The sequence below is a fragment of the Lampetra fluviatilis genome, unplaced genomic scaffold (genome assembly GCF_964198595.1).
Source record: "Lampetra fluviatilis unplaced genomic scaffold, kcLamFluv1.1 SCAFFOLD_779, whole genome shotgun sequence".
NCBI classification, from domain to species: domain Eukaryota; kingdom Metazoa; phylum Chordata; class Hyperoartia; order Petromyzontiformes; family Petromyzontidae; genus Lampetra; species Lampetra fluviatilis.
Genome location: NW_027621366.1, coordinates 1 through 24,608, shown reverse-complemented (window position 1 = coordinate 24,608; position 24,608 = coordinate 1). Strand labels below are relative to the sequence as shown.

Here is a 24,608-nt window from a genome sequence, read left to right as displayed (position 1 = left end):
ACCCCCAACCTCCCCCCACCCCCAACCTCCCCCCACCCCCAACCTCCTCCCACCCCCAACCTCCCCCCACCCCCAACCTCTCCCCACCCCCAACCTCCCCCCACCCCCAACCTCCCCCCACCTTCCCCCAACCTCCCCCCACCTTCCCCAACCTCCCCCACCCCCAATCTCCCTCCACCCCCAACCTCCCCCCACCCCCAACCTCCCCCCACCTTCCCCAACCTCCCCCACCCCCAACCTCCCCCCACCTTCCCCAACCTCCCCCACCCCCAACCTCCCCCACCCCCAACCTCCCCCCACCCCCAACCTCCCCCCACCCCCAACCTCCCCCCACCTTCCCCAACCTCCCCCACCCCCAACCTCCCCCACCCCCAATCTCCCCCCCACCCCCAACCTCCCCCCACCCCCAACCTCCCCCACCCCCAACCTCCCCCACCCCCAATCTCCCCCCACCCCCAACCTCCCCCCACCCCCAACCTCCCCCCACCTTCCCCAACCTCCCCCACCCCCAACCTCCCCCACCCCCAATCTCCCTCCACCCCCAACCTCCCCCCACCCCCAACCTCCCCCCACCCCCAACCTCCTCCCACTCCCAACCTCCCCCCACCCCCAACCTCTCCCCACCCCCAACCTCCCCCCACCCCCAACCTCCCCCCACCTTCCCCAACCTCCCCCCACCTTCCCCAACCTCCCCCACCCCCAATCTCCCTCCACCCCCAACCTCCCCCCACCCCCAACCTCCCCCCACCTTCCCCAACCTCCCCCACCCCCAACCTCCCCCCACCCCCAACCTCCCCCCACCTTCCCCAACCTCCCCCACCCCCAACCTCCCCCACCCCCAACCTCCCCCCACCCCCAACCTCCCCCCACCCCCAACCTCCCCCCACCTTCCCCAACCTCCCCCACCCCCAATCTCCCCCCACCCCCAACCTCCCCCCACCCCCAACCTCCCCCCACCTTCCCCAACCTCCCCCACCCCCAACCTCCCCCACCCCCAACCTCCCCCACCCCCAACCTCCCCCCACCTTCCCCAACCTCCCCCACCCCCAACCTCCCCCACCCCCAACCTCCCCCACCCCCAACCTCCCCCCACCCCCAACCTCCCCCAACCTCCCCCACCCGCCCAAACCTCCCCCACCCCCCACCCCCAAACTCCCTCCACCCCTCCCCCCACCCCCAACCTCCTGCCACCCCCAACCTCCCTCCACCCCCACCCCCAACCTCCCCCCACCCCCCCACCCCCAACCTTCCTCCACCCCTCCCTCCACCCCCAACCTCCCTCCACCCCCACCCCCAACCTCCCCCCCTACCCCCAACCTCCCCCCACCCCCCCACCCCCAACCTCCCTCCACCCCCCACCCCCAACCTCCCCCCACCCCCCCACCCCCAACCTTCCTCCACCCCTCCCTCCACCCCCAACCTCCCTCCACCCCCACCCCCAACCTCCCCCCCTACCCCCAACCTCCCCCCACCCCCCCACCCCCAACCTCCCTCCACCCCCACCCCCAACCTCCCCCCCCACCCCCCCACCCCCAACCTCCCCCCCCACCCCCCCACCCCCAACCTCCCTCCACCCCTCCCTCCACCCCCAACCTCCCTCCACCCCCACCCCCAACCTCCCCCACCCGCCCAAACCTCCCTCCACCCCTCCCTCCACCCCTCCCTCCACCCCCAACCTCCCTCCACCCCCACCCCCAACCTCCCTCCACCCCCACCCCCAACCTCCCCCCCTACCCCCAACCTCCCCCCACCCCCCCACCCCCAACCTCCCTCCACCCCCACCCCCAACCTCCCCCCCCACCCCCCCACCCCCAACCTCCCCCCCCACCCCCCCACCCCCAACCTCCCTCCACCCCTCCCTCCACCCCCAACCTCCCTCCACCCCCACCCCCAACCTCCCCCACCCGCCCAAACCTCCCTCCACCCCTCCCTCCACCCCTCCCTCCACCCCCAACCTCCCTCCACCCCCACCCCCAACCTCCCTCCACCCCCACCCCCAACCTCCCCCCCCACCCCCCCACCCCCAACCTCCCCCCCCACCCCCCCACCCCCAACCTCCCCCCCCACCCCCAACCTCCCTCCACCCCTCCCTCCACCCCCAACCTCCCTCCACCCCCACCCCCAACCTCCCCTACCCGCCCAAACCTCCCTCCACCCCTCCCTCCACCCCTCCCTCCACCCCCAACCTCCCTCCACCCCCACCCCCAACCTCCCCCCCCACCCCCCCACCCCCAACCTCCCCCCCCACCCCCCCACCCCCAACCTCCCTCCACCCCTCCCTCCACCCCCAACCTCCCCCCACCCCCAATCTCCCCCACCCGCCCAAACCTCCCTCCACCCCTCCCCCCACCCCCAACCTCCCTCCACCCCTCCCCCCACCCCCCCAACCTCCGCCCATCCCCCAACACCAACCCCCACCACCCCTCACCTCTTCCGGCCCCCACCCCCACCCCACCCCCACCCCACCCCCGGAAGTGACGTCACGCGGCAGACATTTTCTACAAAAACGATTTCCCGTTCCTTCCTCGCGCGTGGCCGCGGGCGCCATTTTTGATGAAAATTTTTACCTCCGAAATTTGTTTTTATTTTCTCTCAAAAATCCATTAAATAACTCCGTTTTTTCCGCCTCACCCCTCATTACAAAAACGACCGCGCGCGACACGCAGACAGAGACAACCGAGAGATAGAGAGAGAGATGCCTCCAAAAAAAAATCGAAACGGATTCTACGCCTACATGAAGGAACAGACATCGACGTTGAGACGAGCGGGAATTGAAGTTAATGGATTCGAGGACGCGGCCCGGCTCTGCGCGCCCGGTTGGGAGGTAAGCAAAATAAAATAACTTTTTAAAAAACTAAAAATTCCTTCGGTTGATTATCGTTTGGGTTCTTTCGGTGCAAGTTACGTGGATGGGAAAAATATAAGGTAAAAATCTAAAACTAATAACTCATTCGGTTGAATATTGTTTGAATTCGTTCGGGGAAAAGTTACGGAGATGGAAAAAAATAATAAAATGAAACTTAATGAAAACACAAAAACTCCTTCGGTTGATTATCGTTTGGGTTCTTTCGGTGAAAGTTACGTGGATGGGAAAAATATAAGGTAAAAATCTAAAACTAATAACTCATTCGGTTGAATATTGTTTGAATTCGTTAGGGGAAAAGTTACGGAGATGGAAAAAAATAATAAAATGAAACTTAATGAAAACAAAAAAACTCCTTCGGTTGATAATTGTTTTGGTAGTTTCGGTGAAAGTTACGTGGATGGGAAAATTATAAAGTAAAAATATTAATACCCTTGGTTCTTTCGGTAAAGTCTCGTAGAAGGGAAATAATAACATATTTTTTATTTTATTACTTCCCTTCTACGTGACTTTACCGAAAGAACCAAGAAGAGTGTGTATAGTGTGGTGTAGTGTATAGTGTAGTGTATAGTAGTAGTGTATAGTGTAGTGTGTAGTGTATAGTATATAGTGTAGTGTATAATAGTGTAGTGTATAGTGTAGTGTATAATGTAGTGTATAGTGTAGTATACTAGTACAGCACTAACCGGCTGTGTGTTTGAGAGTGAACCCACTACAACGTTTATAATTGTAGTGTAGTTGGCAGTGCTGCAGCTTGTGTCAGGCATAGACATGACGTTAACTTGCTCATCCCCCTAATCTCTCTGCCTAATGATGATGGCGGCGATGGTGTTTGCTGTGATGATGATGTCAGTCAGCGATGATGATGATGATGATGCGATGGTGTTTGCTGTGATGATAATGATGTCAGTCAGCGATGATGATGATGCGATGATGATGGCGATGGTATTTGCTATGATGATGATGATGTCAGTCAGCGATGATGATGATGATGATGCGATGGTGTTTGCTGTGATGATAATGATGTCAGTCAGCGATGATGATGATGCGATGATGATGGCGATGGTATTTGCTATGATGATGATGATGTCAGTCAGCGATGATGATGATGATGATGCGATGGTGTTTGCTGTGATGATAATGATGTCAGTCAGCGATGATGATGATGCGATGATGATGGCGATGGTATTTGCTATGATGATGATGATGTCAGTCAGTGATGATGATGATGATGGCAGCGATGATGATGATGATGATGGCAGCGATGGTGTTTGCTATGATGATGGTGGCGATGATGATGATGATGATGACGGCGATGATGATGATGACGGCGATGATGATGATGATGGTGGCGATGGTGATGATGATGATAACGGCGATGATGATGATGATGATGACAGCGATGATGATGATGATGACGGCAGCAATGGTGTTTGCTATGATGATGATGACGGCGATGATGATGACGACGATGATGATGATGATGACGGCGATGATGATGATGATGACGGCGATGATGATGATGATGACGGCGATGGTGATGATGATGACGGCGATGGTGATGATGATGACGGCGATGGTGATGATGATGACGGCGATGATGATGATGATGATGACGGCAGCAATGGTGTTTGCTATGATGATGATGATGGCGGACGATGGTGTTTGCGACGACGATGACGACGGTGGTGGTGGTGGTAGTTGTGGTGGTGGTGATGGTGATGGTGGTGCTTGCTATGATGATGGTGGCGATGATGATGATGACGACGGTGGTGGTGGTGATGGTGGTGATGGTAGTTGTGGTGGTGGTGCTTGCTATGATGATGGTACAGATGATGATGATGATGATAATGATGATGTGACGACGATGATGACGACGGCGGTGGTGGCGGTGATGGTGGTTGTGGTGGTGTGGTGGTGGTGGTGATGGTAATTGTGGTGGTGATGGTGGTGTTGGTGATGGTGGTGGTGCTTGCTATGATGATGATGATGACGGCGGTGGTGGTGATGGTGGTTGTGGTGGTGATGGTGGTGGTGTTTGTGGTGGTGATGATGATGGTGGTGATGGTGGTTGTGGTGGTGGTGGTGATGGTAGTTGTGGTGGTGGTGATGGTAGTTGTGGTGGTTGTGGTGGCGGCGGTGATGATGGTGGTGGTGATGGCGGTGGTGGTGGTGATAGTGATGGTAGTTGTGGTGGTGGTGGTGATGGCAGTGGTGGTGGTGATGGTGATGGTAGTTGTGGTGGTTGTGGTGGCGGCGGTGATGATGGTGGTGGTGATGGCGGTGGTGGTGGTGATAGTGATGGTAGTTGTGGTGGTGGTGGTGATGGTGGTGGTGGTGGTGATGGTGATGGTAGTTGTGGTGGTGGTGGTGATGGTGGTTGTGGTGATGGTTGTGGTGATGGTGGTTGTGGTGATGGTTGTGGTGGTGGTGATGGTGGTTGTGGTGGTGGTTGTGGTGGTGGTGGTGGTTGTGGTGGTGGTTGTGGTGGTGGTGATGGTGGTTGTGGTGGTGGTTGTGGTGGTGGTGGTTGCGCGAAGGCTCTGGACGCGGAGGAGAAGCTCCGCTATCGGCCGTCCAAGGTGGAGGAGAGTTGCTGGCAGCTGCCCGTCACGCTGCAGGCGGGGACAGTGCCCAGAGGCAGCAGCAGCCATCGCAAGCACCAGCAGGTGAGTGGTGGGGGTGGTGGTGGTGGTGGTGGTGGGGGTGGTGGTGGTGGGGGTGGTGGGGGTGGTGGTGGTGGGGGTGGTGGGTGGTGGTGGTGGTGGGGGTGGTGTGGGTGATGATGGTGGTGGGGCTGGTGGCGGTGGTGGGGGTGGTGGTGGTGGTAGGGGTGGCGGGGGTGGTGGTGGGGGTGGTGTGGGGGTGGTGGTGGTGGTGGGGGTGGTGGGGGTGGTGGTGGTGGGGGTGGTGGGTGGTGGTGGGGGTGGTGTGGGTGATGATGATGGTGGTGGGGGTGGTGGCGGCGGTGGGGGTGGTGGTAGTGGGGGTGGTGGTGGGGGTGGTGGTGTTGGTGGTGGTGGAGGCTTCTGAAGGCCACCACCACCACAACCGACACCCTACCCGTACCTGGCCGTACCCTACCCGATACCCGGCCGGGTACGGGTAGGCCGTGAGTCACTGGTGAGTCACCGTGTGTCACTCATTTCCCAACGTCTTGTCTCTTCTCACGATTCAAGTTCCTAGAATGAACCCACCCGCGCCTGCAACGTGGCTTCATCCCAGAGGTTGCAATCGGGTACCCGATACCCGTACCCTACCCGTACCCTACCGGATACCGGTCGGGTACGGGTAGCCGGGTATAGGGTACGGGTACGGCCGGGTATCGGGTAAGGTACGGGTACCCGTTTGCGACCCTGGTGCGGCCGGGTACGGGTACGGCTAAGGAATCAAAACCCGTTAGCGACCTCTGACCCAAACTGCCCCTCTCGCCGGCAGCGGGCAAGTCGCCCCCGGCGGTGGTGGCGGCGGCCTTGCGAAGGCTTCGTGGTGGGGGAGAGGACCTCTTTGTGTGTGTCGCGTGTGTCGCCCTCAGGCCGTCGAGAAGGTGGAGGAGGAGGAGGAGCGAGCGGCGAGGAAGGAGGAGGCTCGCCGCAAGGTGGTGGAGTCCTGGCCTCCGGGAGACGGTGAGGCAGCGTCCATTTTCACCGTCGGAGCGGACCTAGGGGGCGTTCGTCAGGGTCGGGATCGAACCCACGACCTCATGTAGACCAGGCGGGGTAGTTAACTTTTCCTAGCCACCGTGATGATGATGATGATGAGAGAGAGACGCAGACTCCACATCTACAGCAGCAGGGGTTATCAGGGTCAGGATTGAACCCACGACCTCCTGTAGACCAGGCGAGGTAGTCAACATCTCATAGCCACCGTGATGATGATGAGAGAGACAGACACAGACTGTAGACCAGGCGAGGTAGTCAACATCTCATAGCCACCGTGATGATGATGATGATGAGACAGACACACAGACTGTAGACCAGGCGAGGTAGTCAACATCTCCTAGCCACTGTGATGATGATGAGAGAGACAGACACAGACTGTAGACCAGGCGAGGTAGTCAACATCTCATAGCCACCGTGATGATGATGATGATGATGAGACAGACACACAGACTGTAGACCAGGCGAGGTAGTCAACATCTCATAGCCACCGTGATTGATGATGAGAGAGACACACAGACTGTAGACCAGGCGAGGTAGTCAACATCTCACAGCCACCGTGATGATGAGAGAGAGAGAGACGCAGACTTCAAATCTATAGCAGCAGCAGCAGTCGTGACGACCTGGTGTAGCGGTGACGTGTCTGTGCGTATGTGTGTTGTGTGTGTGTGTTGTGTGTGTGTGCTGCGTGTGTGTGTTGTGTGTGTGTTGTAGGCGTGTGTGCTACGTGTGTGCTGCGTGTGTGTTGCGTGTGTTGTGTGTGTGTGTTGTAGGCGTGTGTGCTACGTGTGTGCTGCGTGTGTGTTGCGTGTGTTGTGCTGCGTGTGTGTTGTGTGTGTGTTGCGTGTGCGTGTTGCGTGTGTGTGTTGCGTGTTGCGTGTTGCAGGCGTGTGTGACGTGGAGCTGGTGGTGGTGGACGTGCTGATGAAACTCGATGAACCGGGCTGTGACGTGTCGCTGCGTGTGTGTTGCGTGTGTGTTGCGTGTGCGTGTTGCGTGTGTGTGTTGCGTGTTGCAGGCGTGTGTGACGTGGAGCTGGTGGTGGTGGACGTGCTGATGAAACTGGATGAACCGGGCTGCGACATCGTCCTGCCGTGCGAGTTGGCGGCCGCCCGCTTCTCGCTGCGCCGAGGCCTCATCACCTCCATACACCACTTCGTGGACAGCGGTGAGGCGGTGGTGGTGGTGGTGGTGGTGGCGGTGGTGGTGGTGGTGTGGTGGTGGTAGTGGTGTGGTGACGGTGGTGGCGGCGGAGGTGATGGTGGTGGTGGTGATGGTGGTGATGGTGGCGGTGATGGTGGCGGTGGTGGTGGTAGAGGTGGTGGCGGCGGTGGTGGAGGTGGTGGTGATGGTGGTGGTGGTGGCGGTAGAGGTGGTGGCGGTAGAGGTGGTGGCGGTGGTGATGTTGATGGTGGAGGCGGTGATGGTGGCGGCGGAGGTGATGGTGGAGGTGGTGGAGGTGGTGGCGGCGGCGATGGAGGTGGTGATTGTGATGGTGGTGGTGGCGGTGGTGGTGGAGGTGATGGTGGTGGTGGCGGCGGTGATGGTGGCGGTGATGGTGGCGGTGATGGTGGAGGTGATGGTGGAGGTGATGGTGGAGGTGATGGTGGAGGTGATGGTGGAGGTGATGGTGGAGGTGATGGTGGAGGTGATGGTGGAGGCGATGGTGGCGGCGATGGTGGCGGCGATGGTGGAGGCGATGGTGGAGGTGATGGTGGCGGCGGAGGTGATGGTGGCGGCGGCGGTGATGGTGGTGGTGGAGGTGATGGTGGGAGGTGATGGTGGAGGTGATGGTGGTGACGGCGGTGATGGTGGTGGTGGAGGTGATGGTGGAGGTGATGGTGGAGGTGATGGTGGAGGTGATGGTGGAGGTGATGGTGGAGGTGATGGTGGAGGTGATGGTGGAGGTGATGGTGGCGGCGGAGGTGGTGGTGGTGGTGGAGGTGATGGTGGCGGCGGAGGTGACGGTGGTGGTGACGGTGGTGGTGTTGGTGGTTGCTTTGTGGTCATTGTTGACGCAGCGCTGAGTGTGGAGGGGAAAGCGGGAGGACTCTTGAGAGAAAAATCCATGGCACCACAGGTGACGAGCGAGAGACGCAGACTCCAGATTTACAGCAGCAGCAGCAGCAGGCATCGTCAGGGTCGGATTCGAATCCACGACCTCCTGTAGACCAGGCGAGGTGGTCAACATCTCCTAGCCACCGTGATGATGAGAGGGGGGAGACACAAACTCCAGATGTACAGCAGCAGCAGGCATCGACAAGGTCGGGATCGAACCGACGACCTCCTGTAGACCAGGCGAGGTGGTCAACATCTCCTAGCCACCGTGATGATGAGAGGGGGGAGACGCAAACTCCAGATGTACAGCAGCAGCAGGCATCGACAAGGTCGGGATCGAACCCACGACCTCCTGTAGACCAGGCGAGGTGGTCAACATCTCCTAGCCACCGTGTCATGTTGGTGGGAGGTCCTTGCAAGCGCTTCCTTGTATTGATATCGGTCTGTTGCTGCTGCTGTTGCTGCTGTTGTTGTTGTTTAGGTCCCATCCCTTTGGGATTCAGATACCAATGCGACCTCACAAGTAAGTGGCTTGCACAGAGACCCGCACAGAGACCCGCACAGAGACCCGCACAGAGACCCGCACAGAGACCCGCACAGAGACCCGCACAGAGACCCGCACAGAGACCCGCACAGAGACCCGCACAGAGACCCGCACAGAGACCCGCACAGAGACCCGCACAGAGACCCGCACAGAGACCCGCACAGAGACCCGCACAGAGACCCGCACAGAGACCCGCACAGAGACCCGCACAGAGACCCGCACAGAGACCCGCACAGAGACCCGCACAGAGACCCGCACAGAGACCCGCACAGAGACCCGCACAGAGACCCGCACACACAAACATACACACGCATCAACTCCAACACACATACATACACGTCAACACACACACGCGCGTCAACACACACACACATACACACGTCAACACACACACATTAACACACACACGCGTCAACACACACACACACACGCGTCAACACACACACACGTCACCACACACACACGCGTCAACACAAACAAACACATACACACACACGTCAACACACACATTAACACACACACACGTTAACACACACACACACGCGTCAACACACACACACACGTTAACACACACACACACGCGTCAACACACACACACACGTTACCACACACACACACGCGTCAACACACACACACGCGTCAACACACACACACGCGTCAACACAAACAAACACATACACACACACGTCAACACACACACACACACTCACGTTACCACACACACACACGTCAACACACACACCCACGCGTGCCCCCTCGCTCCCCCCCCCCCCCCCCCTTGTCGTCACCAGGCAAGACGAGCCACCAGCTGCCCACGGAGGGCTTTGAGTTGGCGTCCAGCGACTTCCCATTCATGCTGACCAACGTGATGACGGTGGCGGGCAACGCCAGCGTCGTGTACGCACGGCACGCCGACACGCGGCGCGTAGCCTCGGGACTCGGCTGGCTTGCTCGGCAGGCAGGTGAGTGGGTGGGTGGGTGAGTGGGTGGGTGGGTGAGTGAGTGGGTGGGTGGTTGAGTGGGTGGGTGGGTGGGTGGGTGAGTGGGTGAGTGGGTGGGTGGGTGGGTGAGTGGGTGGGTGGGTGGTTGAGTGGGTGGTTGAGTGGGTGGGTGAGTGGGTGGGTGGGTGAGTGGGTGAGTGGGGGGGTGGGTGGGTGAGTGAGTGGGTGAGTGGGTGAGTGGGTGAGTGGGTGAGTGGGTGAGTGGGTGGGTGAGTGGGTGGGTGGGTGAGTGGGTGGGTGGGTGGTTGAGGTGGGTGAGTGGGTGGGTGGGTTGGTGAGTGGGTGGGTGAGTGGGTGGGTGAGTGGGTGGGTGGGTGGGTGGGTGAGTGGGTGGGTGGGTGGGTGAGTGGGTGGGTGGGTGGGTGAGTGGGTGGGTGGGTGAGCGGGTGGGTGGGTGAGCGGGTGGGTGGGTGAGCGGGTGGGTGGGTGGGTGAGCGGGTGGGTGGGTGGGTGAGCGGGTGGGTGGGTGGGTGAGCGGGTGGGTGGGTGGGTGGGCGGGTGGGTGGGCGGGCGGGCGGGCGGGCGGGCGGGCGGGCGGGCGGGTGGGTGGGTGGGTGGGTGGGTGTGTGGGTGGGTGGGTGGTTGGCTGGGTGACTGGGTGGGTGGGTGGTTGGCTAGGGGACTGGGTGGGTGGTTGGGTGGGTGACTGGCTGGCTGACTGGGTGTGTGTCTGGGTCCAGTTCCGTGCCTTCACAGCCACCGCCATCGCCGCTACCAACCGCATCTTATTCCGTTTCAATCAACTTTCCCGTCCTTCACCCGCCCCTCCCGTCGGCCCCGGCGGGCCACTCACGGCGGCGCTCAACTAGTTCAGCGCTCGCCCTAGCGGCCCCGTCACGTGCCGCACGGTGGGGACGGGCGGGGCGGGCGGTGAGTGACGGTCACGCGTGTGTGTCTCTGTCCCCAGGGGTCACGTGGCCGGGCGAGGTGCTGGACGCGGAGCAGCTGCTGGTGGACCTGTACCTGCACGCCGGCCACGCTGCACCCTCCTTCACCTCGGCACTCGACAGCCTGGGGGCGGGCACCTGGGACTACGACCAGCGCACGAGGTGGGGGTGGTGGTGGTGGTGGTGGTGGTGGGTTGCCGTGGGTTGCCGTGGGAACCCGTGTTGTGTTGCCGTGGGTTGCCGTGACGGTATTGCCGCGCGCGCGTGTCCAGGTGCGCGTTCCACTGGGACCACGATGTGCGCGTGTGCGCCCTGCGCTCCGTGCGCTGCCTCTGCTTCTGCCTGTGCGACTGCCTCTGCCCGGCGCTGGGGGTCCCCGTCACGGAGGCCCACGTGCCCTCGCTGGGGCCACCGTCACGGAGGCCCACGGGCCCGACGGCGCTGGGGGCCACCGTCACGGAGGCCCACGTGCCGTCGCTGGGGCCACCGTCACGGAGGCCCACGGGCCCGACGGCGCTGGGGGCCACCGTCACGGAGGCCCACGTGCCCTCGCTGGGGCCACCGTCACGGAGGCCCACGGGCCCGACGGCGCTGGGGGCCACCGTCACGGAGGCCCACGTGCCGTCGCTGGGGCCACCGTCACGGAGGCCCACGGGCCCGACGGCGCTGGGGGTCCCCGTCACGGAGGCCCACGTCCCCTCGCTGAGGTCGCCGTCGGAGCAACACGCTGGCGTCACCTGGCAGCGCCGGGCGGAGGTGAGCGAGGACAGAGCGGTGAGTGCGCGGTGAGGGTGGTGAGGGTGGTGAGAGCGTGGTGAGTGTGGTGTGAGCGGTGAGGGCGTGGTGAGTGTGGTGTGAGCGGTGAGGGCGTGGTGAGTGTGGTGTGAGCGGTGAGGGCGTGGTGAGTGTGGTGTGAGCGGTGAGGGCGTGGTGAGTGGGGTGTGAGCGGTGAGGGTGTGGTGAGTGTGGTGTGAGCGGTGAGGGCGTGGTGAGTGTGGTGTGAGCGGTGAGGGCGTGGTGAGTGGCGTGAGTGCGGTGAGTGCCGTGAGATCTGTGAGTGCGGTGAGGTTGGTGTGAGTGGTGGTGGTGGCGGCGGTGTGGTCGCCACGGTGATGATGGTGATGACGGTGTGGTCCCCACGGTGATGGTGGTGATGGCGGTGACGGCGGTGATGGTGGTGATGGCGGTGACGGCGGTGGTTTGCGCTTCAGGCCTCGTCCGCGGCGGAACCCTCCCCGCTCAAGGAAACTCCCCGCGGCCTGTCCCGCCCGCTCCCGGACACCCTGGCGGACCGCCACCACCCTGACTGGGACTCGAGCTTCCCCCCGCTGGGCCGGGCACAGCCCCCAGGCGAGGCGGGGGCTTGGGCCCGCTCCGGCCACCACCACCGCAGCAGCATCACCACCGGCTTGGGGAGGAGCCGTGGACCTCCGGCTGTGGCGGCGGCGGTGGATCGACTGCAGCAGTGGCAGCTGGTAGGAAAGATGTGATGAACCACGCAAAAAAAAACTACACTTGTTTGCACCATTGGAACCTCATTTGCCAGTAAAAATATGATAATTGTTTTTGTACCCTTCTATTTGGCAACAAAACTGACACCTCTGGTCCAAACCCATGTGAGACTAGGCTCTAAGGAAAGCTGTCTCGGGTGTGGACCAATCAACTTCAAGGACAGTGCATACATTATCAGAGTTGTGTTTTTTGTTTGCATTACGACTGCAGGTATTGTGGTCTATGCAAACATGACTCCTTGTAAAAAAAATGCGTCAGTTTTGTTGCCAGATAGAAGGGTAAAAAAACAATTATCATATTTTTTTACTGGCAAATGAGGTTCCAATGGTGTGAATTCTTACCCCGAGCTCTCATACTCTGATGGTGCATTGTCTTTGTGTTGTGCGCCTTTTGGCGTCATCTGGTCCAAACCCATGTGAGACTAGGCTCTAAGGAAAGCTGTCTCGGGTGTGGACCAATCAACTTCAAGGACAGTGCATACATTATCAGAGTTGTGTCTTTAGTTTGCATTATGACTGCAGGTATTGTGGTCTATGCAAACATGACTCCTTGTAAAAAAGGTGTCAGTTTTGTTGCCAGATAGAAGGGTAAAGAACCAATTATCATACTACACTTGTTTGGCCAATCTTATTTGACAGACAACTATTACAGGTTCACCATGTTCAGTTGTTTTCACAGGTTGAGTCACAAACCGTACCTCTCCATAACAAAGGCTCACCCTCTTTAAGCTTCACCTGACCATATGAATTAAAAGTGTGCTGTACTTGCCCAGTCCCCCCCCCCCCTCTCCAACCATTATATATAAACGGAGTGGTAGCTCTTGTAATCTCTCATTTACTTGATACGGCTGTCGTGGCTGTGACGGTTTCCACCTGAAGACGGAAGCTTGTGTTGCCTCCGAAACGTCGTGATTTTTTATTTTTTTATTATACTTTTATTAATTTTAATGTTTTTACCTACACGGTGACTTTACCGAAAAAACCCACGAGTTTGAATCCTTGCAGTCACGAAAGCTTCATATCTAGAATGAAGCCGTTAGGTTGTTGACGCTGGTGGCGGTGTCGTTATCGTCATGGTGATTATCATCGTCGTCGTCATGGTGATTATCATCGTCGTCATGGTGATTATCATCGTCGTCGTCATGGTGATTATCATCGTCGTCGTCATGGTGATTATCATCGTCGTCGTCATGGTGATTATCATCGTCGTCAACGCCTGCGTTGTTTCGGCAGGGACACGCGGCTCTCCGCTCCGACCCACCGGGCCGTGGAGCCTCCTTGGACCGGCCTGACGGCAGTGCCCCTGCACCGCCACCAGGCTGGGCACGGCCGTCAGGCGAGGAGCAGGAGGCGGCTGATCGGCAGGCCTTGCGTTCCCTCCTCAGCATGGGGAGAGGCTCCATCGCTCGCTAAGGAGAGGCGGAAACGCTCACTCGCTCAGTCTCTTCCCCCCCCCAGCGGCGATGGTTACTACTTGCACAACACACACCCATCGCCACGCGCAACCGGGTTCTCATTTGAGGCCTAGTCGACCTAGGGGGGGAGGCCCAGGACCGGTTCAGATAATCGTCGCGGGTCGGTTGTTGGCCATGAGCGGGAATCGAACTCGGGTCGCCGGGTTCGTAGCGCTAACCACTATACTACCGCGACACAAACGCACACTCACATACACACACTCACACATGCACACACTCATACACACACACTCACATACTTAAACTCACTCACAACAACAACCGCCATTCGCCACTAAGTGGCGGTGACGTCACCACGACGCTTGTGCCAGGCCATGTGCACCTTGAGGCTGCCACGTGAAGTGTCGAACGCCCGCTGGCAGGAGGTCACGGGGCAGACCCAGCAGGTGCCACGGGTCGACTGACCGATATGACCGAGATGACTGGCTGATGCACCACCTGTGCCCCCTACTGTGCCAACTTGCTGCGCTTTATCCACCCGGCGCTCCGCTCGTTGTTGTGAGCGTCGCTCCTCCGCCCTCCGTTGTTGTTGGAGGGCGACTGCCTCCAACTGCCCAGTAGCGTCCTTCACGAGCCTCCTCCACTGAGGCCGATCTTGACACCGCTGGTACCAGTCATCGGCAAGTCCACTCAGCTCCACGTCCTCCTGTACCACGTCACTCCATCTCCTCTCTAGCCCGTGTCACTCACACACTCACCCACTCACTCAGCTCCACGTCCTCCTGTACCACATCACTCCATCTCTTCTCTAGCCCGTGCCGTGCCCGTTTAGCCCCCTCGATCCGGCCGAACAAAAGCTGTTTAGGCATGCGGTGGCTGGGCATGCGGGCTACATGACCCAGCCAACGCAGCCTTGCCTGCCGGAGGAGCTCACCGATGGGACTTTGCCCAGATCTTTCAAGGATTTGTGAGCTCCTCACACAATCCAGCCCGCAGGTTAAACCCCAGGATGGATCGTAGGCAGGCCAGCCTAAATGTTTCCACACACTCGCATATACACACACACACACTTACACACTCACATACACACACACACATATACATATACACACACACACGCATAAACACTCTCACACACTCATACACACACACTCAGATACACACTCACACACTTACATACTCACACACTCGTATATACATATACACACCCTCACATACACACACACTCACATACACACACACACTCACATACACATACACACACTCACATACACACACACTCACACATACACACATACTCACACACACTCACATACACACATACACACACACACACTCACATACACACACATACACGCTTACTCACACACTCACATATACATAAACACTCACATATACATACACTCACACACACTCACATATACACACTCACACACTCACATATACATACACTCACACACACTCACATACACATACACACTCACACACACTCACACACACTCGTATATACATATACACACACTCACACACTCACATACACACACATACACACTTACACACACATACACACACACACACTCACATACTCACACATTCGTATATACACACACTCACACACTCACATACACACACTCACATACACACACTCACATATACATACACTCACACACACACATACACACTCACACACACTCGTATATACATATACACACACTCACATACACACTTACACACTCACATACACACTCACACACACTCACACACTTGCATATACACACTCACACACTCACATATACACACTCACACACTCACATACACACACACACACTCGCATATACACACACACTCACACACTCACATATACACACACACTCACACACTCACATATACACACTCACACACTCACATACACACACACTCACACACTCACATATACACACTCACACACTCGCATATACACACACACTCACACACTCACATATACACACTCACACACTCACATACACACACATACACACTCACACACACACTCACATACACTCGTATATACATATACACACACTCACATATACATACACTCACACACACACTCACACACACACTCACACACACACTCACACACACACACACACTCACACACTCACTCACACACTCACACGCACACTGACACGCACACACACTCACACACACACTCACTCACACGCACACACACACTCACACGCACACTGACACGCACACACACTCACACACACACGCACACACACGCACACACACACTCACACTTACACACACACTCACATACTCACACACTCGTATATACACACACTCACACACTCACATACACACACTCACATACACTCACACACTCACATATACACTCACACACACTCACATACACACTTACACACTCACATACACACTCACACACACTCACACACTCGCATATACACACACACTCACACACTCACATATACACACTCACACACTCACATACACACACATACACACTCACACACACTCACACACACTCGTATATACATATACACACACTCACATATACATACACTCACACACACACACTCACATACACACTTACACACACACACTCACACACACTCGCACACACTCACATACACACTTACACACTCACATACACACACTCACACACACACTCACACATACACACTCACACACACACTCACTCGCACACACACTCACACACACACTCACACACACACTCACATACACACTCACACACACACTCACACACACACACACACTCACACACACTCACACACACACTCACTCACACGCACTCACACACTCACTCACACACTCACACGCACACTGACACGCACACACACTCACACACACACTAACTCACACGCACGCACACGCACACTCACACGCACACTGACACGCACACACACTCACACACACACTCACACACACTCACACACACTCACACACACACTCACTCACACACTCACACGCACACTGACACGCACACACACTCACACACACACTCACTCACACGCACACACACACTCACACGCACACTGACACGCACACACACTCACACGCACACACACTCACACACACTCACACACACTCACACACACACTCACACACACTCACACACACACTCGTATATATGTAATAAAGGACTCCTTCACAGTGTCGATCTCCGTTGTCCTTTATTTGGGTTTGTGTAAATCTCGCTCCCACGGCGTCCTCGCTCAGCCCCACGTCTCATACCTCCGTCGATCACTCCACAGCCACCCTGCTGCTCCACCTGCAGCCTCCCTGCTGCTCCACCTGCAGCCTCACTGCTGCTCCACCTGCAGCCTCACTGCTGCTCCACCTGCAGCCTCACTGCTCCACCTGCAGCCTCACTGCTGCTCCACCTGCAGCCTCACTGCTGCTCCACCTGCAGCCTCACTGCTGCTCCACCTGCAGCCTCACTGCTGCTGCACCTGCAGCCTCACTGCTGCTCCACCTGCAGCCTCACTGCTGCTCCACCTGCAGCCTCACTGCTGCTCCACCTGCAGCCTCACTGCTGCTCCACCTGCAGCCACACTGCTGCTCCACCTGCAGCCTCACTGCTGCTCCACCTGCAGCCTCACTGCTGCTCCACCTGCAGCCTCACTGCTGCTCCACCTGCAGCCTCACTGCTGCTGCACCTGCAGCCTCACTGCTGCTGCACCTGCAGCCTCACTGCTCCACCTGCAGCCTCACTGCTGCTCCACCTGCAGCCTCACTGCTGCTCCACCTGCAGCCTCACTGCTGCTCCACCTGCAGCCTCACTGCTGCTCCACCTGCAGCCTCACTGCTGCTCCACCTGCAGCCTCACTGCTCCACCTGCAGCGTCACTGCTGCTGCACCTGCAGCCTCACTGCTGCTCCACCTGCAGCCTCACTGCTCCACCTGCAGCCTCACTGCTGCTCCACCTGCAGCGTCACTGCTGCTCCACCTGCAGCCTCACTGCTGCTCCACCTGCAGCGTCACTGCTCCACCTGCAGCCTCACTGCTGCTCCACCTGCAGCCTCACTGCTGCTCCACCTGCAGCCTCACTGCTGCTCCACCTGCAGCCTCACTGCTGCTCCACCTGCAGCCTCACTGCTGCTCCACCTGCAGCCTCACTGTTGCTCCACCTGCAGCCACACTGCTGCTCCACCTGCAGCCTCACTGCTGCTCCACCTGCAGCCTCACTGCTCCACCTGCAGCCTCACTGCTCCACCTGCAGCCACACTGCTGCTCCACCTGCAGCCTCACTGCTGCTGCACCTGCAGCCTCACTGCTGCTCCACCTGCAGCCTCACTGCTGCTCCACCTGCAGCCTCACTGCTGCTCCACCTGCAGCCTCACTGCTGCTCCACCTGCAGCCACACTGCTGCTCCACCTGCAGCCTCACTGCTGCTGCACCTGCAGCCTCACTGCTGCTCCACCTGCAGCCTCACTGCTGCTCCACCTGCAGCCTCACTGCTGCTCCACCTGCAGCCTCACTGCTGCTCCACCTGCAGCCACACTGCTGCTCCACCTGCAGCCTCACTGCTGCTCCACCTGCAGCCTCACTGCTGCTCCACCTGCAGCCTCACTGCTGCTCCACCTGCAGCCTCACTGCTGCTGCACCTGCAGCCTCACTGCTGCTGCACCTGCAGCCTCACTGCTGCTCCACCTGCAGCCTCACTGCTGCTCCACCTGCAGCCTCACTGCTGCTCCACCTGCAGCCTCACTGCTGCTCCACCTGCAGCCTCACTGCTGCTCCACCTGCAGCCTCACTGCTGCTCCACCTGCAGCGTCACTGCTCCACCTGCAGCGTCACTGCTGCTGCACCTGCAGCCTCACTGCTGCTCCACCTGCAGCCTCACTGCTCCACCTGCAGCCTCACTGCTGCTCCACCTGCAGCGTCACTGCTGCTCCACCTGCAGCCTCACTGCTGCTCCACCTGCAGCGTCACTGCTCCACCTGCAGCCTCACTGCTGCTCCACCTGCAGCCTCACTGCTGCTCCACCTGCAGCCTCACTGCTGCTCCACCTGCAGCCTCACTGCTGCTCCACCTGCAGCCTCACTGCTGCTCCACCTGCAGCCTCACTGTTGCTCCACCTGCAGCCACACTGCTGCTCCACCTGCAGCCTCACTGCTGCTCCACCTGCAGCCTCACTGCTCCACCTGCAGCCTCACTGCTCCACCTGCAGCCACACTGCTGCTCCACCTGCAGCCTCACTGCTGCTGCACCTGCAGCCTCACTGCTGCTCCACCTGCAGCCTCACTGCTGCTCCACCTGCAGCCTCACTGCTGCTCCACCTGCAGCCTCACTGCTGCTCCACCTGCAGCCACACTGCTGCTCCACCTGCAGCCTCACTGCTGCTGCACCTGCAGCCTCACTGCTGCTCCACCTGCAGCCTCACTGCTCCACCTGCAGCCACACTGCTGCTGCACCTGCAGCCACACTGCTGCTCCACCTGCAGCCTCACTGCTGCTCCACCTGCAGCCTCACTGCTGCTGCACCTGCAGCCTCACTGCTGCTCCACCTGCAGCGTCACTGCTGCTCCACCTGCAGCCTCACTGCTGCTGCACCTGCAGCCACACTGCTGCTCCACCTGCAGCCTCACTGCTGCTCCACCTGCAGCCTCACTGCTGCTCCACCTGCAGCCTCACTGCTGCTCCACCTGCAGCCTCACCGCTGCTCCACCTGCAGCCTCACTGCTGCTCCACCTGCAGCCTCACTGCTGCTCCACCTGCAGCCACACTGCTGCTCCACCTGCAGCCACACTGCTGCTCCACCTGCAGCCTCACTGCTGCTCCACCTGCAGCCTCACTGCTGCTCCACCTGCAGCCTCACCGCTGCTCCACCTGCAGCCTCACCGCTGCTCCACCTGCAGCCTCACCGCTGCTCCACCTGCAGCGTCACCGCTGCTCCACCTGCAGCCTCACCGCTGCTCCACCTGCAGCCTCACCGCTGCTCCACCTGCAGCCTCACTGCTGCTCCACCTGCAGCCTCACCGCTGCTCCACCTGCAGCCTCACTGCTGCTCCACCTGCAGCCTCACTGCTGCTCCACCTGCAGCCTCACCCCTGCTCCACCTGCAGCCTCACCGCTGCTCCACCTGCAGCCTCACCGCTGCTCCACCTGCAGCCACACTGCTGCTCCACCTGCAGCCACACTGCTGCTCCACCTGCAGCCTCACTGCTGCTCCACCTGCAGCCTCACTGCTGCTCCACCTGCAGCCTCACTGCTGCTCCACCTGCAGCCTCACTGCTGCTCCACCTGCAGCCTCACTGCTGCTCCACCTGCAGCGTCACTGCTGCTCCACCTGCAGCCTCACTGCTGCTCCACCTGCAGCCTCACTGCTGCTCCACCTGCAGCCTCACCGCTGCTCCACCTGCAGCCTCACTGCTGCTCCACCTGCAGCCACACTGCTGCTCCACCTGCAGCCTCACTGCTGCTCCACCTGCAGCCTCACTGCTGCTCCACCTGCAGCCACACTGCTGCTCCACCTGCAGCCTCACTGCTGCTCCACCTGTATATACACACACATACACTCACATACACTACACTACCGCTCCCCCTGTACACACACATACAGACACAAAGATACCCCGTGTAGCCTTAACTACTTACACAACACACACCCAATCGCCACACACACACCTATGTCTCTCTCCCAGTGGCGATGTTCCTGAAGAAGGGCCCGTGGGCCGAAACGTCGCGTTCGCGTGCCCCCCCCCCCCCCCCCGGTGAAAGATCCCACGTTCACGCGGTGGGGGTGGAGGGTGATTTGACGCGTGGTCGACTGACGCGTGGTCGACTGACGCGTGGTCGACTGACGCGTGGCCGACTGACGCGTGGCCGACTGCCGCGTGGCCGACTGCCGCGTGGCCGACTGCCGCGTGGCCGACGGACGCGTGGCCGACGGACGCGCGGTCGACTGACGCGCGGTCGACTGCCGCGCGGTCGACTGCCGCGCGGTCGACTGCCGCGCGGCCGACTGCCGCGCGGCCGACTGACGCGCGGCCGACTGACGCGCGGTCGACTGCCGCGCGGTCGACTGCCGCGCGGCCGACTGCCGCGCGGCCGACTGCCGCGCGGCCGACTGACGCGCGGCCGACTGCCGCGCGGCCGACTGCCGCGCGGCCGACTGCCGCGCGGCCGACTGCCGCGCGGCCGACTGCCGCGCGGTCGACTGCCGCGCGGTCGACTGCCGCGCGGTCGACTGCCGCGCGGTCGACTGCCGCGTGGCCGACTGCCGCGCGGTCGACTGACGCGCGGTCGAGATGTTACCTTTCGCTTCAACTTGAGTACAACGCGTTGACTTTGATCGCCGGTTAGAATGCGCGGTGAACGTCTCTAACCCCAAAACCTCTCCGTGGGCGGTGATAATGCGCGTGAACAAACACACGTTAACGATACACGTTAACACTACTCGTTGACGCGAATCATTAACATGTATGCTGTTAACACTACGCGTTAATGACACGTTAATATCACACGTTAATGATACACGCTGACACTACACGTTAACACTGCACGTTAACGATACACGTTGACACTACGCGTTAACGCTACACGTTAACGATACACGTTGACACTACGCGTTAATAGCACACACGTTATGTTTCCCCTTACGTAGCGTCTGGAATTTTTCCTTTCGTCAGCCAGGGTCACTCCACTGCTGGATTGAGGCCTCCAACACAGGCCTGTCATCAGCCAGGGTCACTCCACTGCTGGATTGAGGCCTCCAACACAGGCCTGTCATCAGCCAGGGTCACTCCACTGCTGGATTGAGGCCTCCAACACAGGCCTGTCATCAGCCAGGGTCACTCCACTGCTGGATTGAGGCCTCCAACACAGGCCTGTCCTCAGCCAGGGTCACTCCACTGCTAGATTGAGGCCTCTAACCCAGGCCTGTCATCAGCCAGGGTCACTCCACTGCTGGATTGAGGCCTCCAACACAGGCCTGTCATCAGCCAGGGTCACTCCACTGCTGGATTGAGGCCTCCAACACAGGCCTGTCCTCAGCCAGGGTCACTCCACTGCTAGATTGAGGCCTCTAACCCAGGCCTGTCATCAGCCAGGGTCACTCCACTGCTGGATTGAGGCCTCCAACACAGGCCTATGTAACCACCAGCCAGGGTCACTCCACTGCTGGATTGAGGCCAAACAACAACAACGCACACAAAGTACTTTTCGAAGATACTTTACTGACGCGCGGACCAACAAGGCAGGCTCGCCACCAAATACGCACTTTGTCGGGGTGGTTAACGGGGCAAACAACAGATTCGTAGGCTGGGAAGGAATTAAATTACATCAATTGGACTTTAGTTTTTTTACGCTTCGAGACCGAGGAAGGACACCCCCTGGGAGAGGGGGCGGGGGTTGGGGGTCCTTAAGGGACCGGCGTCTTCAAGACGCTGGGGGGTGGGGGGGTGTGTGTGTGTGGGGGGGTGTGTGTGTGTGGGGGGGGGGGGGTGTGTCTCTATGTTGAGACCGTGGGGACACTGGGAGAGGTTCTCACAGCAGAATTCCGCCCCCAGAGAACTCCAAACTCTGCACACCGCACGCAGAGACACGCAGAGACACGGCATTATCAGCATCTCTCCCCTGTCTCTCTCCCCCCCCCCCCCCCCCGTGTCTCTCCCCCGTGTCTCGTGTCTCTCCCCCCCCCCCCCCCCGTGTCTGTCTCTCCCCCCTGTGTGTGTCTCTCCCCCCTGTGTGTGTCTCCCCCCCGTGTCTCTCTCCCCCGTGTCTCTCTCCCCCGTGTCTCTCCCCCCCGTGTCTCTCCCCCCCGTGTCTCTCCCCCCCGTGTCTCTCCCCCCGTGTCTCTCTCCCCCCGTGTCTCTCCCCCCGTGTCTCTCCCCCGTGTCTCTCCCCCCCCGTGTCTCTCTCCCCCGTGTCCCTCTCCCCCGTGTCTCTCTCCCCCGTGTCCCTCTCCCCCGTGTGACTCTCCCCCCCCGTGTCTCTCCCCCCCCCGTGTGTCTCTCCCCCCCGTGTCTCTCCCCCCGTGTCTCTCCCCCCCGTGTGTCTCTCCCCCGTGTCTCTCCCCCCCGTGTCTCTCCCCCCGTGTCTCTCCCCCCCGTGTGTCTCTCCCCCCCGTGTCTCTCTCCCCCGTGTCTCTCTCCCCCGTGTCTCTCCCCCCGTGTCAATCCCCCCCGTGTGTCTCTCCCCCCCCGTGTCTCTCTCCCCCGTGTCTCTCCCCCCGTGTCTCTCTCCCCCGTGTCTCTCCCCCCGTGTCTCTCCCCCCCGTGTGTCTCTCCCCCCCGTGTGTCTCTCCCCCCCCGTGTCTCTCCCCCCCGTGTCTCTCCCCCCCGTGTCTCTCCCCCCCGTGTCTCTCCCCCCGTGTCTCTCCCCCGTGTCTCTCCCCCCCGTGTCTCTCCCCCCGTGTCTCTCCCCCCGTGTCTCTCCCCCCCGTGTGTCTCTCCCCCCCCGTGTCTCTCTCCCCCCCGTGTCTCTCCCCCCGTGTCTCTCCCCCCCGTGTGTCTCTCTCCCCCGTGTCTCTCTCCCCCGTGTCTCTCTCCCCCGTGTCTCTCCCCCCCGTGTCTCTCCCCCCCGTGTGTCTCTCCCCCCCCGTGTCTCTCTCCCCCGTGTCCCTCTCCCCCGTGTCTCTCTCCCCCGTGTCTCTCTCCCCCGTGTCTCTCCCCCCCCGTGTCTCTCTCCCCCGTGTCCCTCTCCCCCGTGTGACTCTCCCCCCCCGTGTCTCTCCCCCCCGTGTGTCTCTCCCCCCCCGTGTCTCTCTCCCCCGTGTCCCTCTCCCCCGTGTCTCTCTCCCCCGTGTCTCTCTCCCCCGTGTCACTCCCCCCCGTGTCTCTCTCCCCCGTGTCTCTCTCCCCCGTGTCTCTCCCCCCGTGTCTCTCCCCCCCGTGTCTCTCTCCCCCGTGTCTCTCCCCCCCGTGTGTCTCTCCCCCCCCGTGTCTCTCTCCCCCGTGTCTCTCTCCCCCGTGTCCCTCTCCCCCGTGTCTCTCTCCCCCGTGTCTCTCCCCCCCGTGTCTCTCTCCCCCGTGTCTCTCCCCCCCGTGTCTCTCCCCCCCCGTGTCTCTCCCCCCGTGTCTCTCCCCCCCGTGTGTCTCTCCCCCCCCGTGTCCCTCTCCCCCGTGTCCCTCTCCCCCGTGTCTCTCTCCCCCGTGTCTCTCCCCCCCGTGTCTCTCTCCCCCGTGTCTCTCCCCCCCGTGTCTCTCCCCCCGTGTCTCTCCCCCCCGTGTGTCTCTCCCCCCCGTGTGTCTCTCCCCCGTGTCTCTCTCCCCCGTGTCTCTCCCCCCGTGTCTCTCCCCCCCGTGTGTCTCTCCCCCCCCATGTCTCTCTCCCCCGTGTCTCTCCCCCGTGTCTCTCCCCCCCGTGTCTCTCCCCCCCGTGTGTCTCTCCCCCCCGTGTGTCTCTCCCCCGTGTCTCTCCCCCCCGTGTCTCTCTCCCCCGTGTCCCTCTCCCCCGTGTGACTCTCCCCCCCCGTGTCTCTCCCCCCCGTGTGTCTCTCCCCCCCCGTGTCTCTCTCCCCCGTGTCTCTCTCCCCCGTGTCCCTCTCCCCCGTGTCTCTCTCCCCCGTGTCTCTCCCCCCCGTGTCTCTCTCCCCCCCGTGTGTCTCTCCCCCCCGTGTCTCTCTCCCCCGTGTCCCTCTCCCCCGTGTGACTCTCCCCCCCGTGTCTCTCCCCCCCGTGTCTCTCTCCCCCGTGTCTCTCC

At 60.3% G+C, this 24,608-nt stretch overlaps 1 protein-coding gene across 1 annotated transcript; it reads left to right on the top strand.

Moving 5' to 3' along the window:
* Positions 1–2,543: 2,543 nt before the first annotated feature.
* Positions 2,544–14,715, top strand: MAEL (maelstrom spermatogenic transposon silencer). The gene is made up of 11 exons (XM_078885464.1): positions 2,544–2,824; positions 5,404–5,532; positions 6,399–6,489; positions 7,541–7,690; positions 9,062–9,103; positions 9,916–10,086; positions 11,033–11,174; positions 11,285–11,465; positions 11,733–11,786; positions 12,224–12,487; positions 13,757–14,715. The coding sequence occupies exons 1-11, from the start codon at positions 2,696–2,698 to the stop codon at positions 13,934–13,936; spliced, it is 1,533 nt and encodes a 510-aa protein (XP_078741590.1). The 5' UTR covers positions 2,544–2,695; the 3' UTR covers positions 13,937–14,715.
* Positions 14,716–24,608: the final 9,893 nt, after the last annotated feature.